The following is a 22,826-nucleotide window of genomic DNA, read 5'->3' on the forward strand; positions in this document are numbered from 1 at the left end:
AAAGCAAATAAAGAAAGAAATACTAATAGAGTGAATTTTCTAAATTTACCAGCAGGTTCCAACTATTTTATCAGTATACGTAATGTTTCTTTGTACGATAAAAGGAAAGAAAGCTGTGTGTCAGGAAAATGCGACAAGAGTGGAAAAAAGTGCAGTTAGTGAAACACATTGATTTTTTTTTTATTGACTTTCCCAGAACAGTACCACTTGTTCCCTTACATTCTGTTTTTTTCCCCCCTCTTTTAATTGTACCATTCTTCCACAGAAAGCATTGTGTAATTACACCAATGGCATCAAATAAACTCTTACAAAGAGATATGTTTGGCATATTCCACAATTTCCTTTTGTATGAGGAGACGCAAACTGTACCATCTTATCACAAATACTAACCTAAAATCATTGCAAATCAGAGGCACATGAGGGGGGCCGGTGTGGGAAATTAACCAGTCCAGCACAATGCATTCCTGTGCTGTATGTCAGCAAAAAAAAAAAAAAAAAAAAAAAGACAGCAACAGACAGCAGACAGGAGGAATGTGACTTTTAAATGCCACTGTAACTTCGGCTGGAAAGTATTTTTAAACACAGATGTGCCTGCAGCGCAGTTTCTTAGTAAAACACAAAGTAAGTGTTTAAAGCAAAAAAAATCCATCTTTTTTTGTTTCCAATAACAAGTAAAAAGAGCAAAACATGAACAGTAAGAGTTTCACCCTTAACAACAGTCTCTGTAACTGATGTTCACAGTCATATGAACAAACACTCCCACTATCAAGCAAGAGGACAGTTACACAACACTTATGTTGACACTGAAAGAAAAAAAGAAAATCTGAATCCTTTTCACAAGAATGAAAAAAAAAAAAAAAGTCAGCTCAAAATACACTGATTTTAGCTTTCAGTAACATTTTTGACAACATAAATTTAAGGTACATTCACTGTCATAATGGAAGACATTGAGATTTTAAGAAAAAGGGAAAAAAGAAAAAAAAAAACTTTCTCTTTCTCAATTGTATTTAATTCAGTTTAACAGCTCTATAATCATTAGTACTTCACATTTACCGTTTTCTCATGTTTTAATAATCAAAGGGAAGCCCTTTAGTTTAAGTGTGTGTCACTATTACATAAGTGTTCTACTAATAGAATTGCATGAAACACTTCCAATAAAGTGTTGCCATCAGATGGCTTAATCCCACATGAGCGTGTGCTGTTGGGTCATAAACAGCAGTTTCATGACACTTTGAGAAAACGCCCTTCACCGAGCAAGACCATCACATGCCACACCGTCTCAAGTGCTTAATTGTGTCTGGGAAATATCCTCCGTGCCACTCTAAATGAAGCTGTGCCCAAACAGAAAACTTCAAGCTGTTTCCCCCCCCCCATGTGTTTGATAGAACAGAGACAGCTGGATGGAAATGGGACTATATACTGTATGTGCTTCAAAAGATGCTGTTCAGATGTGCTGTACAGAAGACAATGTGTTTGTATAAATTAGCCAAAATGAGTTAAAACTTGTGTAAAAGCATGCTTAGCAACATAAAAAACTAAAGTTGTAAAACATGACTCCCACTTAATACTGACAGAGTTTCTGTCTGAAAACCTGCAAAACTACAGGACATTGTGGTTAGCCCTTTTCAAGACTGGTCCAGGTGTAGTCTTGTCAACCTTGAATCAAATCTAACCTGCTGCATAATTTGAAAGGGAAAAAGACATTTAATACTGTGGAATCAAAATTATACGTTATTTTTAGCTGTGCTCCAAACTAACAAACTCTAAAAACATAAATAACCAATTACAACCTTTATCTATGAAATGTCTTTGCAAAAGTGCCCTAAAATATCACAACCCCCCCCCCAAAAAAAACCCAACAACAACAAGTTGGCAATACTTGTAGTTTTAACAAGCTTTCTTTCTATGAGTTGCTGTAGCATCCTGGTCTTGTGCAAGATCAAACTTCAATTACCTCATATTAAAAATAACAGTGCATTTGTTCTTTTTGCTTTACTTGTTACACAGTATAACCTTGGCAATAAGGCTTGTGGCCTATGCAAACTTTAAAACACAAAAAAAGAGAGCAGAGTCATCTCGACTCTCCAGCAGGCCTTCTCGTCTACACGAGAAGATGCAGAAGGGGATTGAAAAGTCGCCCACTGAAATCAAACGCTTTGTGATTTTTTTTTCCAGTCAGACTGGGATCATGTGACCCCAAAAAGAACATGCCAACATGCCATAACCAGTGTATTTCCCCCCCCACATTACACCCGCCATCAGATATTCGTGTGTGTTCCAATCAGCTCCGTTTGCAGTCATCGGTTTTGGTTCAAGCAAAGGCATCCGACTTCGAGGGAGTGTCCGAACAATGGTCACTGCCCTCACATGCCCAGACACAGACCCCAACGCAGGAAACGTCTGTTCTTGCGCGTCCCAGTAGCCCCCCGCCCAAGCCAGAGTCAGTTCACATTAAAACACAGCATTTGAAACAGCCACCTGTGGTTGTTTGTCGTTTCTGTAAAGCTGCCCGTGTTGCCGTTTCAAATACTTCCCAGATCCCCTCCTTGGTTTTAGCTGAGCACTCCAAATAGTCATATGCGCCAATGCGCGTGGCCATGGCCCGGCCATCCTCTGTTTTCACTGGCTCCAGCTTCAACCGAGACAGCTCATTCTTCACGTTCTCGTCGTTGCGGAGATCCCTCTTGTTGGCCACTAATATGATGGGTACGTTCGGGCAAAAGTGTTTCACTTCAGGGACCCACTTTTCAGGGATGTTTTCCAACGAGTCCGGGCTGTCCACCGAGAAGCACATCAGAATGACGTCGGTGTCCGGATAGGAGAGCGGCCGCAGCCGGTCGTAGTCCTCTTGTCCGGCTGTGTCCCACAAAGCCAGCTGGACTTGCTTGTTATCCACTTCTATGTCCGCCACGTACGTCTCAAACACAGTCGGGACATACACTTCTGGAAACTCGTCTTTGCTGAATACTATCAGTAGACATGTTTTCCCACATGCACCGTCGCCCACCACGACAAGTTTCTTTCGTATGTCTGCCATTGCTGCCTCTCCCAGTTCTCGCTCTCAAACGCGGCTCAGTCCAAAGTCGGCAGTTGTAAATATTTAGTCGTGTCAAGTCCAGTAGCTTTTAAACTCTAAGCAGATACTGGTCAAACTCGTCCCTCAAGTCAGTCCTTTCCACTAACTCCGGAGCCTTTTGCCACAAACTACAGCAATCTCTTTATAAAGCGTAAGGCGTTTTCCTAAATATAGCAATCCAATCGGAAATGGGGAGGTGAGATCACCGTCTGTAAAGGAAAAGGTGATTGGGTCCCGTCGGGTTTTTCTCGCGTTGGAGGAGGGAGGGGTCACTGACCACGAGGATCCACCCGACTGAGAATCAGGCGAAATCAACTAAAATCACAGCACGATGACGATAAATATACACGTACTTCTTCTTTGAAACCTCCCTTTCAAATAAGCTTCCCGGACACATTGGCTTGCTACTTTTATTACTGAGTCAGCATTTTGTTCACAAAATGACATGAGCCGGCTGTCTAATGAGGATTCATTCAGACTAAGCCAGTTTATCCTATGAAATGTGAGAGTGATTTTGGGTGGGGAAGTGTCTCTGAGACTAATTTCTATGATACCACATATTAGGTTGCCTAACACAGGGGGGTTTGGTGCTCAAAAGGCACGCTGGGAAGGCAAATTGATACTGACATTGTTATACGCATGTCTACGTAGTTCACGCTATTTACAGGGAGGGGGCACTAGCGTAGACAAACTGTTAGCTTTGACTACCAAGCTTTGCTAAATCACCGCTCTCTCTCCAAGGAAACAAAACAATATAGAATCGGGTTGACGGCGTGCAACAAGCACAGATCCTCTCTCGACACGACAACGCGTGAGTATGCCCTCACATCTGTTCACAACCGAATCCAAAGCTGTGTAAGGGGACTGCTTTGGAAGCGGTTGCCGCCGTGCGAGTATTTCCCCTTTTGTTTAGCGGTTAAGGCCCCTCTGTTTGGAACTTGAAGGGGGGCCATGTTGTTTAGCCACTCAGTGTTTGGCTGATGTTTTAGCTAACAACAGCAACATGGCTATTAGCGTTTGTTAGCTCTCGGAGATGGCCGTAACGTGTTGTGTACAGTGAATATCGGATAATAAGTCGAGAAAATGTGTTCTATTTAACATGCAAAGCCAACCGCTGACTATAAAACAGCAGTGAATTAAGCGAATTTCTTTGATGTCTCACCAATAATAAACACAACAGGCCCTTTGCGGTTAGCACTAGCTAGTTAGCTCCAGAGAACCAATGGTTAGCTTTAATCATGTTCGATTTCCGCTAGCAGAAATACATGAGGGGGGGAAAGTAAACAATAAAAAGAAGCGAGGCAACAAACCACAAAGCAAACACAATCTAATAAATAAATAAATAAATAAATAAACATTTACGCAAATCCCCGCTGAAAGTCGTTAAGGTAGCTTCCTTATTATTACAGCGGCTTGCTTGCTGCTGGCTAGGCTAGGCTAGCTAGCCAAGCTGCTAATTGGTGTGCCACAATGAACAGTTTCAAATTTGAATACGTTGTTGCAAGCTCGTTACATCATCTCAGGAATCAGTCGTGGCTATCGCTGAATATTTGCATTTATGCGTGTATGTCTGTGTGGTAGTCGAAGCTTTATTGCTGGTATCCCCAGTCGTATGGTCACCAGCTAGAATTTGGCTAACGACAACGTTACCGAGCGGTGTTGCTCTTATAAGCCACCAACATCGATGTCAGTCGCTTGTTTCGTTCTTGGCCCGATCTTTTTAATTTAACAAAACATTACTAACCTGTTGTAGCACAAATAGTTAAGCAGAATTAGACAACTATATCCCTGGCGTGTTGTTAGCAGCTCGGGAATTAGTCTTGTCCCAGCGAGGAAAATTAAAAGCATTAGTTATCATTTTATTATTCTTTTGGATGAACATCTTTAATGGGATGTAAAAGCTGATTTTTGTCTGAAGGCTCAAGGAGGATTTAATAAGTCCACGATGGTCGCATTATAATAGCATGGGCTTTCATAAAAGCCAATTATGATGCCGTAAACACCAAATTGTAATGGGTGCTACATTACATTGTATAATGAAATTAAAATTACATCTGAGTCTTTTATAGCCTAATGTTTCTTATTGGTCATTTATATGTAATTGTACAGGACACACAGAGATACTATATCCTCTAATAAGATTTCTTTCAATTTTATGCAAGTGAAATTGAAATAAGAAAATATACATTTCAGTGAGTAAATCTTACTTTGTCTGTTTTTTTGTTGTTGTTGTTTTTTAGGCTTTCCCGTGGAATGAGCATTCCATGCAGCATCCTAGGTATGAATGACGTGGCCTGGCAGGAGACGAGAGGTGGGATGCTGCATGCAAATGGTGCTCCTGAGTCTGGGGGTGTCCGAGTTCATGGCGGAGGGCCCCTAGCCACAGTTGGCGGAGCTGGTCAGGCTCCTGGAGGGCCACACATACAGGGCATGGACAGGGTTCCTAACCCTACCCCAGGTACCCCACAGCCCCCGCTGAGCGGGAGGTCTCAGGATGACGCCACAGTAGGGTACTTCTTTCAGAGGCAGCCTGGGGAGCAGCTTGTAAGTTGCACACCTAGCAAGCATCGCTGGCCTACTGGGGATGCCAATCATATCGATCAGGTAAAGAGTTGGTTTGTTTTTTGTTTTACTGAGCTAAGGCATGCGGTGATGTGCAGTTTAGTATAATTACCAGACAGAACAAGTCCTCAATTTTCACTGATTGTTATATTGGTATAAACAGCAAGTAAACAATCTGTTGTTTAAATGTAGTACTTTGTCATTATTGGAGTTACAGACAGGTCTGTCCACAGCCGTTTGCCCAGTCAAACGTGAGGTGAAGGTTGGAGTGCAGATTTCAGAGATCACCAGTCTGTTACTACAAGTATTAAAAAGCCATAGCACTGCTTCTGATTTACAACAGACATCAGCAAGATTATAGTTTTGGCCATTGTGTCAGCACAACAGGGGTGTGAGTCTCACCATGTTGACTGAGCCAGAGTTGTAATAGAAAGTGTGGTTATTAAATAATGAAATAAATGCTGCAATTAAACTTTAATGAAGAAAGCTTGTCTTTTAATTCTGTTCCCCTTCAAATTATTCCCCTTCTGCACCTACAGACTGCTGCACTCGGGGCTTTCAGTGATCAAAGCAGCGTAGTAAGTCTTCTTCCATTAGTGGTCTAAGAGGCTTCATGGTTTTATTCTACACTGTTGGATCAGACTTGGAAGTGCTTCTCTTAAACGCAAATGTGATTTTGAAGGAAAATAAATAAAGTTGCGTGGTACTTGGATCAGATTAATAAGGAGGATTGACATGTAGTTGGCCAGAAATGGCTTCACTAGGACAGCTCAGCATACTGATATGGATGGAGATATTTTCCCACAGCTGTGGCTTCTTTTTTGCTGACCATATATTGAGAAATGTCTATAATCTGTCTGTAGTAATGTTAAGCCAATGGTGCACTGGAAACCAATCCTCTTTTAATTTCAAAACCTGTCTTTGTGTTGTCATTTAATAGCCACACCTCACATTCTGTCTCAACAGTAGTTTAAGCTGCTCTGCAGCTTTTTTTGTTGCTACATACAAAGCCCCGTCTCGTGTTTAGGTTATTTCATTTTTTTTTTCTTTCAAACTTCATTCAAACTATTCTGTTTCATACAAGCAAGTTATTGTGCCCTGCAGAAGAACGAGTGTAATCGCCTCTCTTTATAAATCATCATGTGTAGTCTGTGCAGATGTTTTTTTTGTATTTAGCTCTGCATAGGTCCTAGTCTAAAAATGTTTTTTTTTAAAAAGGTCCTTCTCAGATTTTTATTTTCATTTTCATTTTTCCTTAACACATCGTGTATAGTGGGCCGGGGGGCGGTCATGCAATAACCAAAGCTAAATGATCGTGTCAGATACCTTAACATAAGTCGAACAGTCAGGACTATTTGCTTTGGGATTTCATGTAAGAGAATTAAACAACATTCTCTTATTGGCTTAACAGCATATTCAAAATGCTGTATAAGTCATAATTCATGTCTGGCTTATTTCACAAAACCAGAATGTTATGTAATGTAAAAACAATTGCACAGATTAAAGAATAAATGTTAGTTTTTTGCTATGAATGTTTATGTATTCTATTGAATTGTCACATATTCTTACAACAAGCACTCTTTAGCATTGCAGGTACAATTTTACAGTTTACATTTTGTTAAATCATTGCTGTTTAATTTAAAATGTTCATGAAAAACCTTTTTTTTTTAAATCTGTCTCAGGTCCGTGCAGTGGATGAAATGAACTATGATTTTCAAGCTCTTGCTTTGGAGTCGAGGGGGATGGGAGAGGTAAGAACAGTTTTTGTCTGCATATCGTTCACTCTCCTCACTCTTATACAGTTTTCTGTGATTATTATTTAATTATTTTCTTCTTTCCCCGCCGCTCTAGAATTGAAAAGTGACTGTACACATCCGCAGGTTGCTATTTTACAGAAACTATAGAAATGCTTCAATGTTTGCACCACCACCACCACCACAGAGTCTTTAAAATACAGATTTATTGTAAACTAGTTCATCTTACCTTTGATTGAAATCCATTAAACCCTCACCTGTCCCTGTTTTATTGTTAGCAAGCATATGCACAATACAGAAACAACTGAACAACAATAAATGTTTGTTTTCCTAATAAAGGGTTTTCTGAAAGCTTTTTGACTTAACGCTATTACAAATAATTTTTTATAAACGATAAACACCTTGTGCTCCTCTGTGTGCTACACTGATGTAGTTACATTTTCTCATATTTTATGTCTCAGACCCCCCCACCCCCCAGGCTGCTGCATGTAAATCTATGTGCAGTGTACAGTGATGGTAAAACTGTGTTGTATAGGAGTGTTTTTCTCATTTTATGAAACAAGAAGACTAAAATAGCCGGTTCGCTTAAGCAAATAAATTGTTTACTTGGTGTTTGGTTAAAGCATCAATTGCAGCATTGACTTTCTTACTAATGACAAATCTTGTTAACAATGGTCATAAAACTTGGCACGACTTTCCTAGAAATCTTCAAGCTCAACCAGCCTTTTTTCCTGGCAGTGTGGATTGGGTCATTGACTTGTTTGCCTCGCCAGAGCACTCTAGGGGGAAAAAGATTCCAGTTAGAATTTAATCTGTTTTAAGAGGAGTCTGAAGCAGAAAACCTGTACGGATTCTTTAGAAAAGCATTATTGAACTGACTTGAAGTTAACTGAGAGTTGCTCAAAGGTCTTGAGTGTAATAGCCCCAATTATAGGTAATTAGTGTCTATAATAGGTAATTAGTCCAACTTACACTAAATAATAAACATTTGAATCCTATGTCAATAAAAAATTCTTATGAATTAGTAGTCAGTGACTCCCCATGTCTGTGTACAAATACAGTCTAATTGAAGCTTAGATTGTTCAATTAAGTGATTTCTCCTGATATCTTCCAATTATGCCAATTAATTATTAGTGAGTTTAACTTGTCCTCAAAACATTCTGTTCTCAAACATCTCATTCACATATGGAGTCGAAAATACGTCTCCCTTTGCACTCGCAGTTTGGAATCATAAATGCAAATGGTTTTCTACACCATTCAGAAACGCTGTTTATGTTTTTTCTTAGCTTTTGCCAGCAAAAAAGCTCTGGGATTCTGATGAGCTGGCCAAAGATGGCAGGAAAGGAATGCTTCTTGGAGAAGAGTGGAGAGACAATGCATGGGGATCATCTCGTGAGTGTCTTCTAAAATGTCTTTTCTCTAATTAATTAATTAATTATTACATATGTGGTTAAGATATCTGTTCCAGTCATGTGTTTGGGAATGGAATATCTCAGTTTTCACAGGTGCCTGCCAGCTATAACGTTTTGATATAAATACTATTAGAATGATATAAATACAGTGGCAAGAAAAAGCAAGTGAACCCTTTGGAATTTGTCTTAAAATCAGGTCAGATCTTCATCTGAGTTACAATTATAAACAAACCAGGGGTTTTTTTTTTCTGCTTTTTTATTTTTTGTTGAAATTGCACACACACACACAATTATTTTCAATTATATATCATGGTGCATTTTGACTAGGCTATGTTAGAAAATGGTAAACATCTCCCTTCACGAATACCATCTATAAATCATTCCTGGTTAGGACAGTAAGGACTGATTCTGATCTGCAGTGAGTGTTTGTAGAGCCTGTGGTGTAGCCTGTGTAAGTGCCTGACTTCATTGGCGGCATTTACACTTGTGCAAAATACATTCTGTGCGGATTACCTCATGGTTATGTCCTAGTCATTTGTATGCGGAGTCATCCAATAGAAACCAATAAAATGGTGGGGCTTTTTGTCCCGTCTTTAATTCCCACTCAAGTTTTTTTTTTTTTTTTTTTTTTTTTTTCACCTGCTGCATTCCCTCACATCTATTCTGATAGGTTCAACAACCTGCCTGCAGGAATTTGCAGACATTTGTGAATCCTTACATTGATGCTATGATCATTATTCCTTATATTGAAGTGATGACAGTTATTCTCTCACTGATGAATTAAGAAACTACAGCAAAAAAGCAGCTGGACATGCACAGGAAGAATCGGCAGTACTGAACAGGCCAATCACAATCGTTGCGTGGACATGATGGGTAGTTAAATCGCTGGTTAGAACGCCACTGCTGTCCATAAAACCTTGCCTGATATTTGCTAAAGGAGTACTTTGATCCTTTACAGCACTACTGCAGTACTGAATGATGTAGCTAAACTGCAAAGTAAAGCCTGCGCTTCCTTTGCCTGAGTTCAAATTATTCTTCATTTATCTCATTTGTCCCTTTTTATCCAACATTTATCTGATTAGTTGTCCCTCGTAAACGGATGGTTAGAACAGCAGGTGAGTGGAGCTGCTGAGCTTGCAGCCAGATATGTGTGCATGAGATGACCATATTAAGCACATCTGCTCTAAGTGACCTCACACAGAGCTAAGAGTGGGGGAAAAATGAAATTAACCATTTAGAACAGTCTGAATCCTGAGCGTATGGCATTAAGGGATTACTTACTAACCGTAGCTGATTATTTGAAATAGGCATGTTTATTATGAGCACTGACCATTGTGCCCATTCACATATGGCTGAAAATGAGCTAAAGTATAATAGGTTCCTTTTACAAGAAGAAGGTCTAACGGTTCAGTCAGAGCCCAGTTTCTTAATCTAATAGAGGTGCTGAAGAATGACCTCGAGGATAATTCACGCTAGAGATTCATTCCTGACAACATGGCTGAAGTGAGACAATTCTAGAAGAATGACTCAAACTTCCTCCTGATTGTGGCTGCAGAAAACCTTTGAAATCACTGCTGCCACAGGAGATTCAGTCACTTGTCAAATCCAAGGGTTCCCTTACTTTTTCTACCAGCAATCTAAAGTTTTAATAGAATAGAATAGAATGCCTTTATTGTCACTATACAGTTGTACAATGAGATACAGAGCATCTCCTACTCAGTGTAAACATGCTGGGGGGGGTGGTACAGTTCTGCAGCGCTATGTACATATGGACAGTATTAACATAGGGAAAAACCTCTTATGTCCTTCTAAGAAGGACATAAGAGATTGTTTGGGTCAAACATCACGTTTGTGTTTACTTGTGACTCAGATGAAGATCAAATCAGATTTTCTGACCAGTGAACGCAGAAGAACATGTAATTCCACGGGTTCACTTCGCTTGCCACTGTATTTGATTACGACTTTTCGTTCAGATCATTCAGTGTCTCAGCCAATCATGGTGCAGCGACGGCCAGGCCAGGGTTTCCATGGCAATGGTGATGCCAATTCTGTGCTTTCACCTCGCTCAGAAGGCGGAGGTCTCGGCGTGAGCATGGTGGAGTACGTCCTGAGTTCGTCCCCTGGTGACAAGATGGATGGCCGCTACAGGAATGGAGGCTATGTAAGCCAAACTCATGCATCTCATCGATCTTACCAAAAGTGGAGATTGCATTTCTTTGTCTAAATGTTTTTCTGTCTTTCGTATTTACACAGGGTGCAGGAGATGCTGACCAAGATGGGAGAGAGAAAAGTGATGCGCAAGAGAAGGTGTCGCCTTTTGAAGACGACAAAAGCCCTGAGATGAAGGTGGGAGAGGAGAGTGATCCTACTAAAGCCAATGGAAGAGGTCTGCTGAACGGCATGGACAGAGACTGTAAAGACTTCAAGTAGGTTTTCCTTTTACAATGGTACAAGTTAACATTTTTTCCATTTTCTACTGGTTATCTCTAATATAGTATATATAGCTTTTCAGTTAAAAACTAAATATAAAATATCAGACTGTGTAAATATGAACATTTATAAGTTGATTTGAGGGTTTTTAGACTTTTGTTTCGCCCCCAAATAACAGTTGTGTATAAATATGGTGGTCCTTTTTAAACTCAACTTGTTTTTTGTTTTTGTTTTTTTGTTCTTTTAGCCCAACTCCTGGAAGCCGTCAAGCTTCTCCCACTGAGGCTGTGGAGAGGATGGGTCCCAGTCAGACAGGTTTGGAGATGATGGGGCAGCACCACCACCCTCATGCTCTCCAACAGCAGAACCCCTCCCAAAACAAGGTCCAAGCTGAGGATTTCCAGAACCAGGAGGCCCAGAACATGGGCGGTATGGAGCAGCAAGCTGGTGTGGAGTCCTTACAATTTGACTACGCTGGTAATCAGATTCAGGTGGACTCTTCAGGGACTCCAGTTGGATTGTTTGACTACAACTCTCAGCAGCAGGTCTGTTAAATGCACAAAGTCTGTTTGGTAGTTTGCTCTGCAGGTTGTGAGCAGTTTGTTGATTTTTATTTATTTATTTTTTTCCAGTTGTTCCAGAGGTCTAATCCATTGACTGTTCAACAGCTCACTGCAGCTCAGCAGCAACAATATGCACTGGCTGCAGCCCAGCAGCAGCATCTTGGTGAGACAGATTCTTTTGCAGTATTGTTTAACTGCTTTGTCTCTCAGGTTGTCTCTGTTTGAGTTGCGTAGACTTTTGAATGAGAATTATATTGTTGTTCTTCCTCATGTTACTCAGCTGGCCTTGCTCCTGCGTTTGTGCCAAACCCTTACATCATTAATGCTGCCCCACCTGGAGCTGATCCCTACACTGCTGCTGGGTTGGCAGCAGCAGCAACGCTTGCAGGTGATCACATGGCACATGTTCATCCGCAAGTTCTCATTGAAATCCAACAGATCATTATTATTTTATTTCTTTTACTCTTGATTATCTTCTGCCCAGATCCAATGTATAACTTCAGATGTGTTTTTTTTTTTTTTTTTTTTCTCTCCCCTCCTCCAGGCCCCACAGTTGTTCCACCACAGTACTACGGCGTCCCTTGGGGTGTGTACCCAGCTAATCTTTTCCAGCAGCAGCCTGCATCTACTGCCAATCACTCGGCCAATCAGCAAGCATCCAGTCAAGGGCCAGGGCCAGGGCAACCACAGGTAGGAATAATTTCTCTAACCAGTATTAATTCCCTACTTCATTGGCCTCGTATGATTGTATGAAAAATGTGCGTCAGGATTTGGTTTCAGTCATCTGTCTGTGACCAGTTATCATGTGCAGAATGTTTATGATGACAGGATGACCCTGAAAATGAGTCATCCATGAAGACCTGCTGTTAAAATTTAGAAAAGTTAAAAGTGGGCGGGGCTTCTGCGGCGTAGATCCATCAGTTGTGCATTTGATTCAGAACTGTCCTGGGGTTGGTTGTATATGTTTCCAAGCAACTCGTGACGTCTGATCAAACCACACAGTCGTGGTAAAACACGTTAGCTATATTTTAGCTGTTCCTCATTTAGTCACTTGTTTATTTTTTGTTGTGACAACAAGTTGAGATTGCTTCCCTTTCAGTACAAAGCCAGTAACAGTATTTTTAACCGTTTCTGCCAGGTGATGCGCACTGGAACCAACCAGCGACCTCTTACACCTGGGCAAGGCCAGCAAAGCCAGCAGGAATCCCTAGCTGCAGCAGCTGCTGCAAACCCTGCGTTGGCATACACAGGAATGCCTGGTTGGTCTACCATTTCATACTTATGCTATACTGCAATGTAGCCAAAGACACTCACAAGCAAATACTTTTTTTTTTTTTTTCCCTTATTGGTTCACATTAAGTGTATACAGTGTGTGAGTAGTAGTTACAAAATACTGAAACACTGTTTCTAACAACACTCCAAGTATGTTGTGTAGTAGTAGTAAACTGTAATTACTAACTCTCTCCTCTTTGTGTGTCTTGTTTCTTCCTCAGGTTATCAGGTTTTGGCCCCTGCAGCTTACTATGACCAGACTGGAGCTTTGGTAATGGGCCCTGGTGCCCGCACCGGTCTGGGTGGGCCTGTTCGTCTAGTCCAAACCCCACTTCTTATCAACCATGCAGCGGCACAAGCTGGTAGGAATTTTTTAAAACATTTGTTTTAATTAAGGAATTCTTTCCTCTCCTGTGTCACCAACTGTTTGCTCAGAGGGGATCTGTGGATGGTTTGTTGTAGGGTTTTTACATTGCATTCAAGTGCCTTGGGGTAACTGTTGTGATTTGGCACTATATAACTCACATTTAGCTAATCTAATTGCATTAGAGATGATTATTTGGAATTCGGTGACTGTATTTTATCTGATTCAAATCTCTAAAAAGATCACTCTCCATCTCCTGTGGACTATGTCTCCTATTTTGTCCACTGACACCTTCACAAAACCAAATGTGACATTGATCAGATAAGCAGATCACATAGTTTGGTTTAAATTTGGTCTGTTCGCAGTGTTTGTCTCCTGCAGTTACCACTGCTGTCTCTACTCTGCGTGTGGGGAGGACACACACCGAGCAATGTTTCATTTAGCTATTTTAGTGAATAAATTCATTACTTTAATATGTTCCCAAGCCTCTTACCCCGAGTTTAATCACCACACATAAGCAGTAACCTTTAAATATAGGTGGAAAAAATGATTCAGCCAAGAAGTCCCAGCTTCTACAAAGTGTGTTCACGCTGATGGTTTAAAATGCAAAAGTGGCTCTCCCAAAAATAGCTGAATATGTTTATGTTTAATTCTGCTTTTTATTATTTGTTTATATTTGAGCTTGTCATTTGTGTTTATCTATGGTAAAACGACTTCACCCACTTAGCAGTTCTCTAGCAATCTGCCAGATCTGCTGTTTTGAGTAGGCACAGTTGCATGCACACATGTAGCGATCTGATTTGTATAGATGTCCTCTTCTCAAAATGATAACTTAATGAGCGCTTCTGTGTGGTGTGTTGTGCAAATGATGTGTGTGTGTATTATTAATAGAGATGGGATTTTTTTTTTTCTTCTTAGATATGCCTACTATAATGTCTGTCCCGCACACCCACTTCTTTCTATTCTTACTTGATTAGTACCACTCATGTGATCTTTCCTCACTTTTGACCTCTCACAATAATCTCTCTCCATCAGCAGCAGCAGTGTCTGCATCTGGCTCCGGTAACAACATGTCTGGTCCTCCAGCCAACGGACTGTACCGCTCCATGCCTCAGCCTCAACCTCAGCCACAGCAGCAGCAGGCTCCTCCACCCAGCAGCGGCCTGCCCTCCAGCTCATTCTACGGATCTGGATCAGTCCCCAACACCTCTCAGAGCAGCTCTCTTTTCTCTCACACCTCTGCTGCCCCACCACCCCCAAGCTCCTCCCTGGGCTTCAGCAGCACCGGCGGATCTCTTGGCGTTGGCCTGGGCTCTGCTCTTGGGGGTTTCGGCTCTTCTGGTCAGTGGCTAAACAACGTGCTGCTTGGAGAGGAAAATGGTCTTGTGTTAAATTTAAGTTTTGTGTTCTAAAAGTGCTTTGTTTATGATTTTTTTCAGTATCCAGCTCGACCAGTAGCAGTGTATCCCGCAGGGATTCCCTGTTGGCAAGTTCTGACCTATACAAACGAGGTGGCAGCAGTTTAACTCCCATTGGGCAGCCGTTTTATAACAGCCTGGGTTACTCCTCTTCACCCAGCCCCATTGGCCTTACACCAGGTCATTCCCCACTCACTCCTCCGCCATCTTTGCCCTCTTCCCATGGATCCTCTTCAAGCCTTCACCTAGGTAAGCCTAAAGAAGGGATGTTTACCTTTTGGTCGACTGTTGCTTTTGAGGTAGAAAATAAAGAAGCATTTGATCCTGTTCGTAAGTGAGGATGTGACTTAAATAGAATAGAACTTTAAGTTGTCATCCCCTGTTAGGGGCACCTTCAGTGAAATTGATGCTTGTAAATGAAATATTAAAAATTGTCTTATTTAATCCTAGGTGGCCTGACAAATGGCAGTGGCCGTTACATTTCTGCAGCTCCCGGAGCCGAGGCCAAATACCGGAGCACAGGCAGCACGTCCAGTCTGTTCAATTCCAGCAGCCAGTTGTTCCCTCCCTCACGGCCCCGCTACAGCCGCTCTGATGTCATGCCATCTGGACGCAGCCGCCTATTGGAAGACTTCAGGAACAACCGTTTTCCAAACCTCCAGCTCCGTGACTTGCCTGGACACATGGTGGAGTTCTCTCAAGACCAGCACGGATCCAGGTGACGGCCCTAATTTAATGCTTGAAAATGCCACCGCACAATTAAATATATAGGCTTTTGGGAAATAATGCATTTCTTTTAGGTCTCGTAAATTTAAGCCTTAGCCAAAAAAGAAAACGTGCAAAAAACTACATTGCAGTGTTACACTTTTTATAATGAGTCCACTCTTTGAAGTGTCTTTTTAATCATTCCCTGCTTTCTCCAATCTAGATTTATCCAGCAGAAGCTAGAGAGGGCCACTCCTGCTGAGAGACAGATGGTGTTTGGAGAGATTTTGCAAGCAGCATACCAACTGATGACTGATGTATTTGGGAATTATGTCATCCAAAAGTTCTTTGAGGTTGGGAGTGTTAAAGTTCATCCATGTGTCTTTTGAGTAACTGCACAGTATAAACTAAACTCGATTCCATTTATAATAAATTACTCTCATATTGTAATAGATTCCGGCATATATAATATATTTTTTATGTTGTCTCAGTTTGGAAGTGCAGAACAGAAACTTGCTTTAGCGACCCGTATCCGCGGACACGTCCTTCCCCTGGCGTTGCAGATGTATGGTTGCAGGGTCATTCAGAAAGCCCTGGAGTCAATTTCCTCAGACCAGCAGGTAATTGTAAGTGAGATTTCACTTCTTTATAACAGTTTTATTTTCTATTGAAAAGCATTTTATTCGTCCTTCATATTAAAGGCTTTGATTTAATTTGATATCATTTTCTTCCATTTAGAGCGACATTGTCCGTGAGCTTGACGGCCATGTGCTGAAGTGTGTGAAAGACCAGAATGGGAACCATGTGGTACAGAAGTGCATTGAATGTGTCCAGCCTCAGGCTCTTCAGTTCATTATTGATGCCTTCCAAGGACAGGTGGGTTTTTATTTTTTTGTTTTTTAGTGTTTGTTGTTTTTGTTTTTTAGAATAGCTGCCATACAATAAGCTGCCTTATAACGTAACTACCATTCAGTATAATTTATTTTTTGTAGACTCATGTGAGCTGTAGGGTTGCATTAATATCTAAATCCTCTGATGTTCTTTCACTACATGGTACAATAAGCACTGTTTTTATTTTCTAGGTTTTTGTACTTTCCACACACCCCTATGGCTGCAGAGTTATCCAAAGGATCTTGGAGCACTGCACCCAGGAGCAAACTCTGCCCATCCTGGAAGAGCTTCATCAGCACTCTGAACAGCTGGGCCAGGTGTGCACATCAGTTTCCTCTCTGTCCCATTTTAAACTTCACGCTGACTACCTTATTTTTGCTAGCTGCGACTGATCGTTGTTGACATTTATCATTTTATGTCGCGTATTTGCATGCGTCCTTCATGTTTGAACATTTCATATTTTTAGCCTGTCATTGTTCCTGTGTAGTTGTGGTCTGCTAAGTGTAAGGATGAATGTAATTGTGCTGTTAGCTGACATTACATCTGACATATGTGATTATTTAAACATCCACCTGCCCCCCTCACTTATTCCATCTAGAAATATCAAGGCGTTTCATTGGAGATGACACCCAAAACATATTATACAGTGTCCCGTGATGCACTGTTCAAGGTCAGAGCAATTTGCCTCTATCGCGGATGTCCCTGTGCTCACTTCCTTTTTCCCTCTTTATTTTTTTAATCTTTTCTTCTGTAAAGAATCTAATTTAACATTTAAATAGTTTTCCAACTCCCAACCCTTATGGTCCTTTCCTAACCCACTGAGCTGCCTGTTCTTCCTTTTTCCTCCCTTCTTGCTTTATGCCAGAGGATTTAGGGACATGCTAATCTGCTGTCTGATGATCCCTCTTTTGCCTACAGCATTTTTTGATCAGTCTGTTTTTCCCTTTTTTTTTTTTTCTTTTTTTTTTAAATTCTCATTTTGCTAAAATTATAATTGTTTGATTCAAATCTAGGAGTTTGAAACTCTTATAACCAAATAGTTCACAAATGGTGTTTTAAAACCAACATAATGCAAGTTCATGTTAAAACAGATTGACAGAAAATGGTTTGGGAGGCAAATACTTCAAATTTAAAGGTGGAGTTCGCATTACCTACTCAACAAATTACCACTTTAACAAGCTTGGCAGTTGAGTGGTGTTATTTGTTGTTTGGTCAGTTCATTTTTTGTCTCCATCTTGCCGCACTAAAATTACACCCGTAACTGTCTATCACCCGTTTCTGAAGGGGCAAAGATGCTATTGGTTGTGTTACCTGGTCAGCAACACAAACCAGCAGCATCTGTTTTGTCTGACCTTCCGCAGTGATGACGTAAGGGTATTCGAAATACTACAAATGGAGGTGTCGCTCATTCATCGGCCAATCATTGTAGAGTTGCATGATTACCCTATCAATCGAGGCCAATGGGGGTGAAAAAGTAGTGCATGAGTATCAATCATGTTCAGTTGTATCTCACAGTTTGTTTGTTTTTTGTTGTTGTGATTAATCTTGTTGGGATGACTTTGCCTTGCCCTTACACCTCTGTTGCCTCCTGCAGGATCAGTACGGTAACTACGTCATTCAGCATGTTTTGGAGCATGGCAGACCAGAAGATAAGAGCAAGATAGTGGCAGAGGTGCGCGGGAAGGTTCTTGTCCTGAGCCAGCATAAATTTGCAAGGTAAGCTAAGCAGTCTGTATGGATTAAGAGTGGGCTGTATATTGTTTGCGGATTTTGACATTAACAGGGCAGACCGTGAATATTCTAAAGTTCATTTCGTGAAATGATTGTGAAAATAAATAAATATTCTGTTGTGGGAGGGAAAGCACTCACATTACTGTCAATATTAGAGCAGCTGTGTTTCTTCACACTTCTGCTGGTGTGAGGACAGAGATGTGAGTGATTTGCACTAGCATAACTAAGGAACATAAGTTGATGCATATCATCTGAAGATCAGTCGATACGCTGTTGTTGTTCTGCTACATCTTTCGAGTGTTTACATTTGTAAAAACCGGTTAATAGTAGGTTTATAACATGCAGTTTAACGACTCACGTTTGGACCTGATAAGAGATAATTTATCAGTAACCATGTGGTAACAATAGCAGGAAGTTCATAACCTAGATCTTTCTTGAGTCGAGTAGGATGGGAATGCTGAATTTTAGGTTTCTTTGTTTTCAAAGCAGAGATTGTCCAGGGCAAGTGTCCATTTGCTTAGCTTGGAGTAAATTCTTTTGTAATGTATAGGCGGTGGCATGATGGTACAGTGGTTACTGCTATCACCTCACAACAAGTGAATCTCCGGTTTGGCTCAGGCCTTGCTGTATGGAGTTTGTAAGTTCACCTTGTGCTTACATGGGTTTCCTCGAGCTTCCTCTCACACTCTGAAGATATTCATTTTAGGCAGGTACAGTGCTTGAAGTGTATAGCATAAAATTATGATTGAATGCTTGGTTAAGATGAGATATGCAGTGAAGTGCCTTGAGTGGTCCATAAGAATAGAAAAGTGCTTTCTTAATGTGAGTACATTAGGCAAGTAGATATTTTAAAAGACAAGTCTATGTTGAACTAAATGTGTCTGCACGAGTTGTTATGGCGGTCATGTTGGTTTTCGCTCTTGTGGATGTGATGTGTTTGTCAGTGAGCAAACATGACTTTAGGCCGACTTTGGACCTTTAATTTATATTAGTTTGAGTAATTTAATTACATGGCTCACGATAATTGTGAATATGCGGGGCAAAGGATGTTGGCTAAGTAGGCGAGATGGAGGCAGATGATCCACTGTGGGGATCTTTAAAGGGAGGTGCCAAAAGATGAGGGCAAATCCTCTACTGGTAGCCAGTACTACAAAACGACTTCCACGTTCAGTTCCTGTAGTTAAACAAAAGTGGTTGTCTACTTGTTTCGTAATACAAGGTTTTCCAGTCTTGCTACCATTAAAAATGGTGGTGTGTGCCGCCAATTTGTAAAAATACATGTCTGCTGGCAGCAGAGTGGTATATTTTATACATTTAAAAGATGAGCTGTAATATTAGGAAAAAATAAGATGCTCACAAACTTAACATAACTGCTGCAATTAAACAGCACTATACAAGTGTATGAGTGTTTGATGGGAAAAATGATCCTTGTAACTTGTAGAAAAGTGCTGTAAGAATGTGTAAATGACTAATATCCTCTTTAGTGTAACATGGAGCAGTGGGTAAGACTGACTCAGTGGGCCATCATTGCATATGTTTAGAGTTTTGTGTTTCATGTTTCATTTCTTTGGAAAAAGTTTGGAATTCTAATCAATAAATGTTCTCAGCTTTAGGAATAAATTGCTGTGTAAAACTGATCCTGTTAGCCAACAGGGGAAAAAAAAATTAAGCTTGGAATAGTGGTCCCCTCTCCTAAAAACCTGTCTCTGGTAGATTGTAAGCTGATAGACAAAGGGCTTAGACACTCTAACAACTAGATGCTGTTATTGGGATGGTCCAGTGGAGGATTAACTGGAATTTTCTATAGTCAGTAGGTGGTAATGTTGTACATGTTGTTTTCTTATCAAACATAACCTGTTCCTGCACGTGTCAGGTGTAAAACTAGGTCATAGTAATCCTCCTTTATATTTCCCAAATTCAAGTTTACCCCATTAACAACCAGCCCTTGCCTCACAGTTGGGGTCAGCAAAACCTTAAACGAATTGAGCTGTTTGAACACTTATCCAGTCCACTGTGCCCAATAATTACAGTTTGCTAACACACATGCATACATACCACGTGATGCCAAAAACAAAAGAAAATGATTCTAATATGCTGGCATCTCTCTGCTTCCATCTGTTCAGTTATAAACTTGAGTAACAGTAGCTTATTTTTCCCCCAGTAATGTGGTGGAGAAGTGTGTGATCCACTCCTCGCGTGCAGAGAGAGCTCTGCTGATAGATGAAGTGTGCTGCCAGAAAGACGGGCCCCACAGCGCTTTGTACACCATGATGAAAGACCAGTACGCCAACTACGTTGTCCAAAGAATGATCGACATGGCAGAACCTGCTCAGCGTAAAATCATCATGCACAAGGTGAGTCGCCTACTAAATGTGCTCATGTTAGTGTTAATGATAGTGGGTGGATCGTGGTCCATTTGATCCAGTGAATTCTATCAGTGTTCTGTAAGGTTTAGCAAAGCTTAAAAAGTCTAATCTGTTTCTGACAAGTGGTCAAATCGACTTGGCTGGTAAAAGTTTAGCTGTGAAGTTTTATCAGTGGTATCCAGGGGGTTGACAGCTCATTCAGATCATGAAACAGCCCAAGTTCAAACAAGTGCCTGTGTTGGTGCTTTCAAGGACCCTTGATATGTGAAATATGACCAGAAAGACCTGTTTTTAGTCATGTTATCAGTGCCATTATGTGTACAGCGATTGTATTTTGCATGAAAACAAAGTAATAACTAGGGTGTGCACTTCTGTATCTATCTGCCAGCATTGTGTCCATTGTTTACATATTTTACATTACTCTTTGTGTACATCAGTGCAGGCTTTTGTCAAGGCTCTTGTGTTGACATCAAACTAGTTAATGCTGTTTTTGTTTTTTAAAGAACAATATAGCTTGGGTGCCAAAAATTTGCCAAAATATCTGCATTCTTTCTGCTGGCCAACAGGTGGTGACTCCTGTGGTTCCAAAATTAAGAAATTTTTGTAGATTACTGCAAGAAAATCACTTAACTCATGAATTCAGTAACCCTTTTACATACACAATCTCCATCAGCAGTTTCAAGACTTACTTAATGTAACATGATATGCATTTTGTAAATTATGCTACCCATTATTAAAAAGCATGCCCATTCTTTACCCCTACTTCCAGATTTAAACTCATTTGAGCTTCTTCAGATTTTAAATGCCTTTATCTTCTTCTCTTCTTTATTTAGATCCGGCCTCACATTGCCACTTTGCGTAAGTACACCTACGGGAAGCACATTCTAGCTAAGCTAGAGAAGTACTACATGAAGAGTGGATCTGAACTGGGTCCAATCGGCGGTCCCGCGAATGGTCTGCTGTAGTCACGTACACATCCCAGGTCCCCTGAACAAGTGGAGGAGTAGGAGCCCCAAACCCCCTGTTCTGTCTGAGATGTGCTCCTTAGCCATAGGGGTTAGCCTTTGACACCCTCTGTTATCCCATCAAGTGGGGGGGCAAGTTACCAAAAAAACAAGACAAGTCAACTTCACCTAAGAACGCTGTGACAACTGACCCCTGCCACTCTGCCACCCCTGGTGCAGGTCCCCAGCATGGCCCCCAGGGGGTGCACAGTCAGCAGGCTGTTTATTCTTTTTGTTTTTCTTTTGTTTTCCTCCTTTTTTTTTTTTTTCTTTTCTTTTTTTTCCCTGGGTAAAGCACAAGCCCATTGTTAATGATGTAATTGATGTATTTGACTGGTTTTCATATTATCTTGTACATTTAGTTTTTTACCTTGTAAATTCTCTGTAGAAAAAGAAATTATTACACATTTGCTGAAATTTACAGTTCTTACAATTAACACCAGCAAGTGACTTTATAAAGGCTAAACTGAGTGATCCTTTTAAAACACGATTCCATTTGTTTTTGTAAACAGACAGCTGTTCTTATTAAGCTTAGGCAATTTATTATAATATTTGTATATTATCCCACACACAGTTTAAAGAAAAAAGAAAAAGGAAAAAAAAGTGTTTTCCCATGCCAAAGCAGCTGATGGATTAGTTTTCAAATAGCATCACATAGTATGGATGGACAGAAATCCTTCCATCCACAAGCGAGTACTATGCGTCACGTGCCACAGTCACCCAGAGGTCTTTGAGGCCGCTTTGCCAGCTCGGGGTTTGGAGATTGGTGCTTTACTCTAGGGTAGCGTTTGCCAGTGGTGGTTTTTTTTTTTTTTTTTTTTTTCTTGCCTCGTTTTTTCTTTTGTTTGTTTCTTTTGTTTTTTCCCCACCCTTTGCGGGAGTGTGTGCGTGTTTGGTTACTCCAGCAGCTCGTGGCCTGCATTATGTTTTGGTACTGACAGACTGAGCTGCTACATCCACCGAGCACCATTTGAGCCGTCTTACTCTCCCCTCATGCAGGCGATCACTTGATTTATTTTTTTTTATGCAGGAGGAAGTAAAACGCTACCATTTAACTTAAAGAAGCAGAGCATGAGGTTTGGTTGTACAGCGGGCGTATGACCTGGTTTAATATTAACATAAAATGACCATAGCTTTGGGTGGGGTGGGGTGGGGCTTTTTGCAGGGATAGCAGGGTGGGAGTGGGGTACGCGTTGGCATGCTGTAATAGGTTTTAATCCTTAGAATGATTTTTTTTTTTTCCTTTATGTTTTGTGTAACATCTTATCTGTCTTGTAG

The 22,826-nt window shown here is 40.8% G+C and overlaps 2 protein-coding genes across 2 annotated transcripts; one reads left to right on the plus strand and one right to left on the minus strand.

Annotated features, from left to right (window-relative positions):
• Positions 1–875: 875 nt before the first annotated feature.
• Positions 876–3,220, minus strand: LOC146617253 (rho-related GTP-binding protein RhoB). The gene has a single exon (XM_085372003.1). It carries the CDS (start codon positions 3,035–3,037, stop codon positions 2,447–2,449), a length of 591 nt encoding a protein of 196 aa, XP_085228129.1. The 5' UTR covers positions 3,038–3,220; the 3' UTR covers positions 876–2,446.
• A 537-nt stretch (positions 3,221–3,757) lies between these two features.
• pum2 (pumilio RNA-binding family member 2) lies at positions 3,758–21,878 on the plus strand. Its single transcript, XM_085372002.1, has 23 exons — positions 3,758–3,887; positions 5,317–5,680; positions 7,321–7,389; positions 8,679–8,784; positions 10,778–10,965; positions 11,058–11,230; positions 11,482–11,779; positions 11,867–11,960; positions 12,078–12,185; positions 12,342–12,487; positions 12,936–13,056; positions 13,291–13,431; positions 14,469–14,774; positions 14,873–15,100; positions 15,302–15,569; positions 15,780–15,909; positions 16,048–16,182; positions 16,295–16,432; positions 16,639–16,764; positions 17,046–17,117; positions 18,042–18,163; positions 20,340–20,532; positions 21,378–21,878. Exons 2-23 carry the CDS (start codon positions 5,330–5,332, stop codon positions 21,507–21,509), a joined length of 3,645 nt encoding a protein of 1,214 aa, XP_085228128.1. The 5' UTR covers positions 3,758–3,887; positions 5,317–5,329; the 3' UTR covers positions 21,510–21,878.
• The last annotated feature ends 948 nt before the right edge of the window (positions 21,879–22,826 follow it).

This window comes from Diplotaxodon limnothrissa, linkage group LG15 (genome assembly GCF_057381915.1).
Source record: "Diplotaxodon limnothrissa isolate DT_005_m linkage group LG15, D_limnothrissa_male_GT1.1, whole genome shotgun sequence".
NCBI lineage: Eukaryota > Metazoa > Chordata > Actinopteri > Cichliformes > Cichlidae > Diplotaxodon > Diplotaxodon limnothrissa.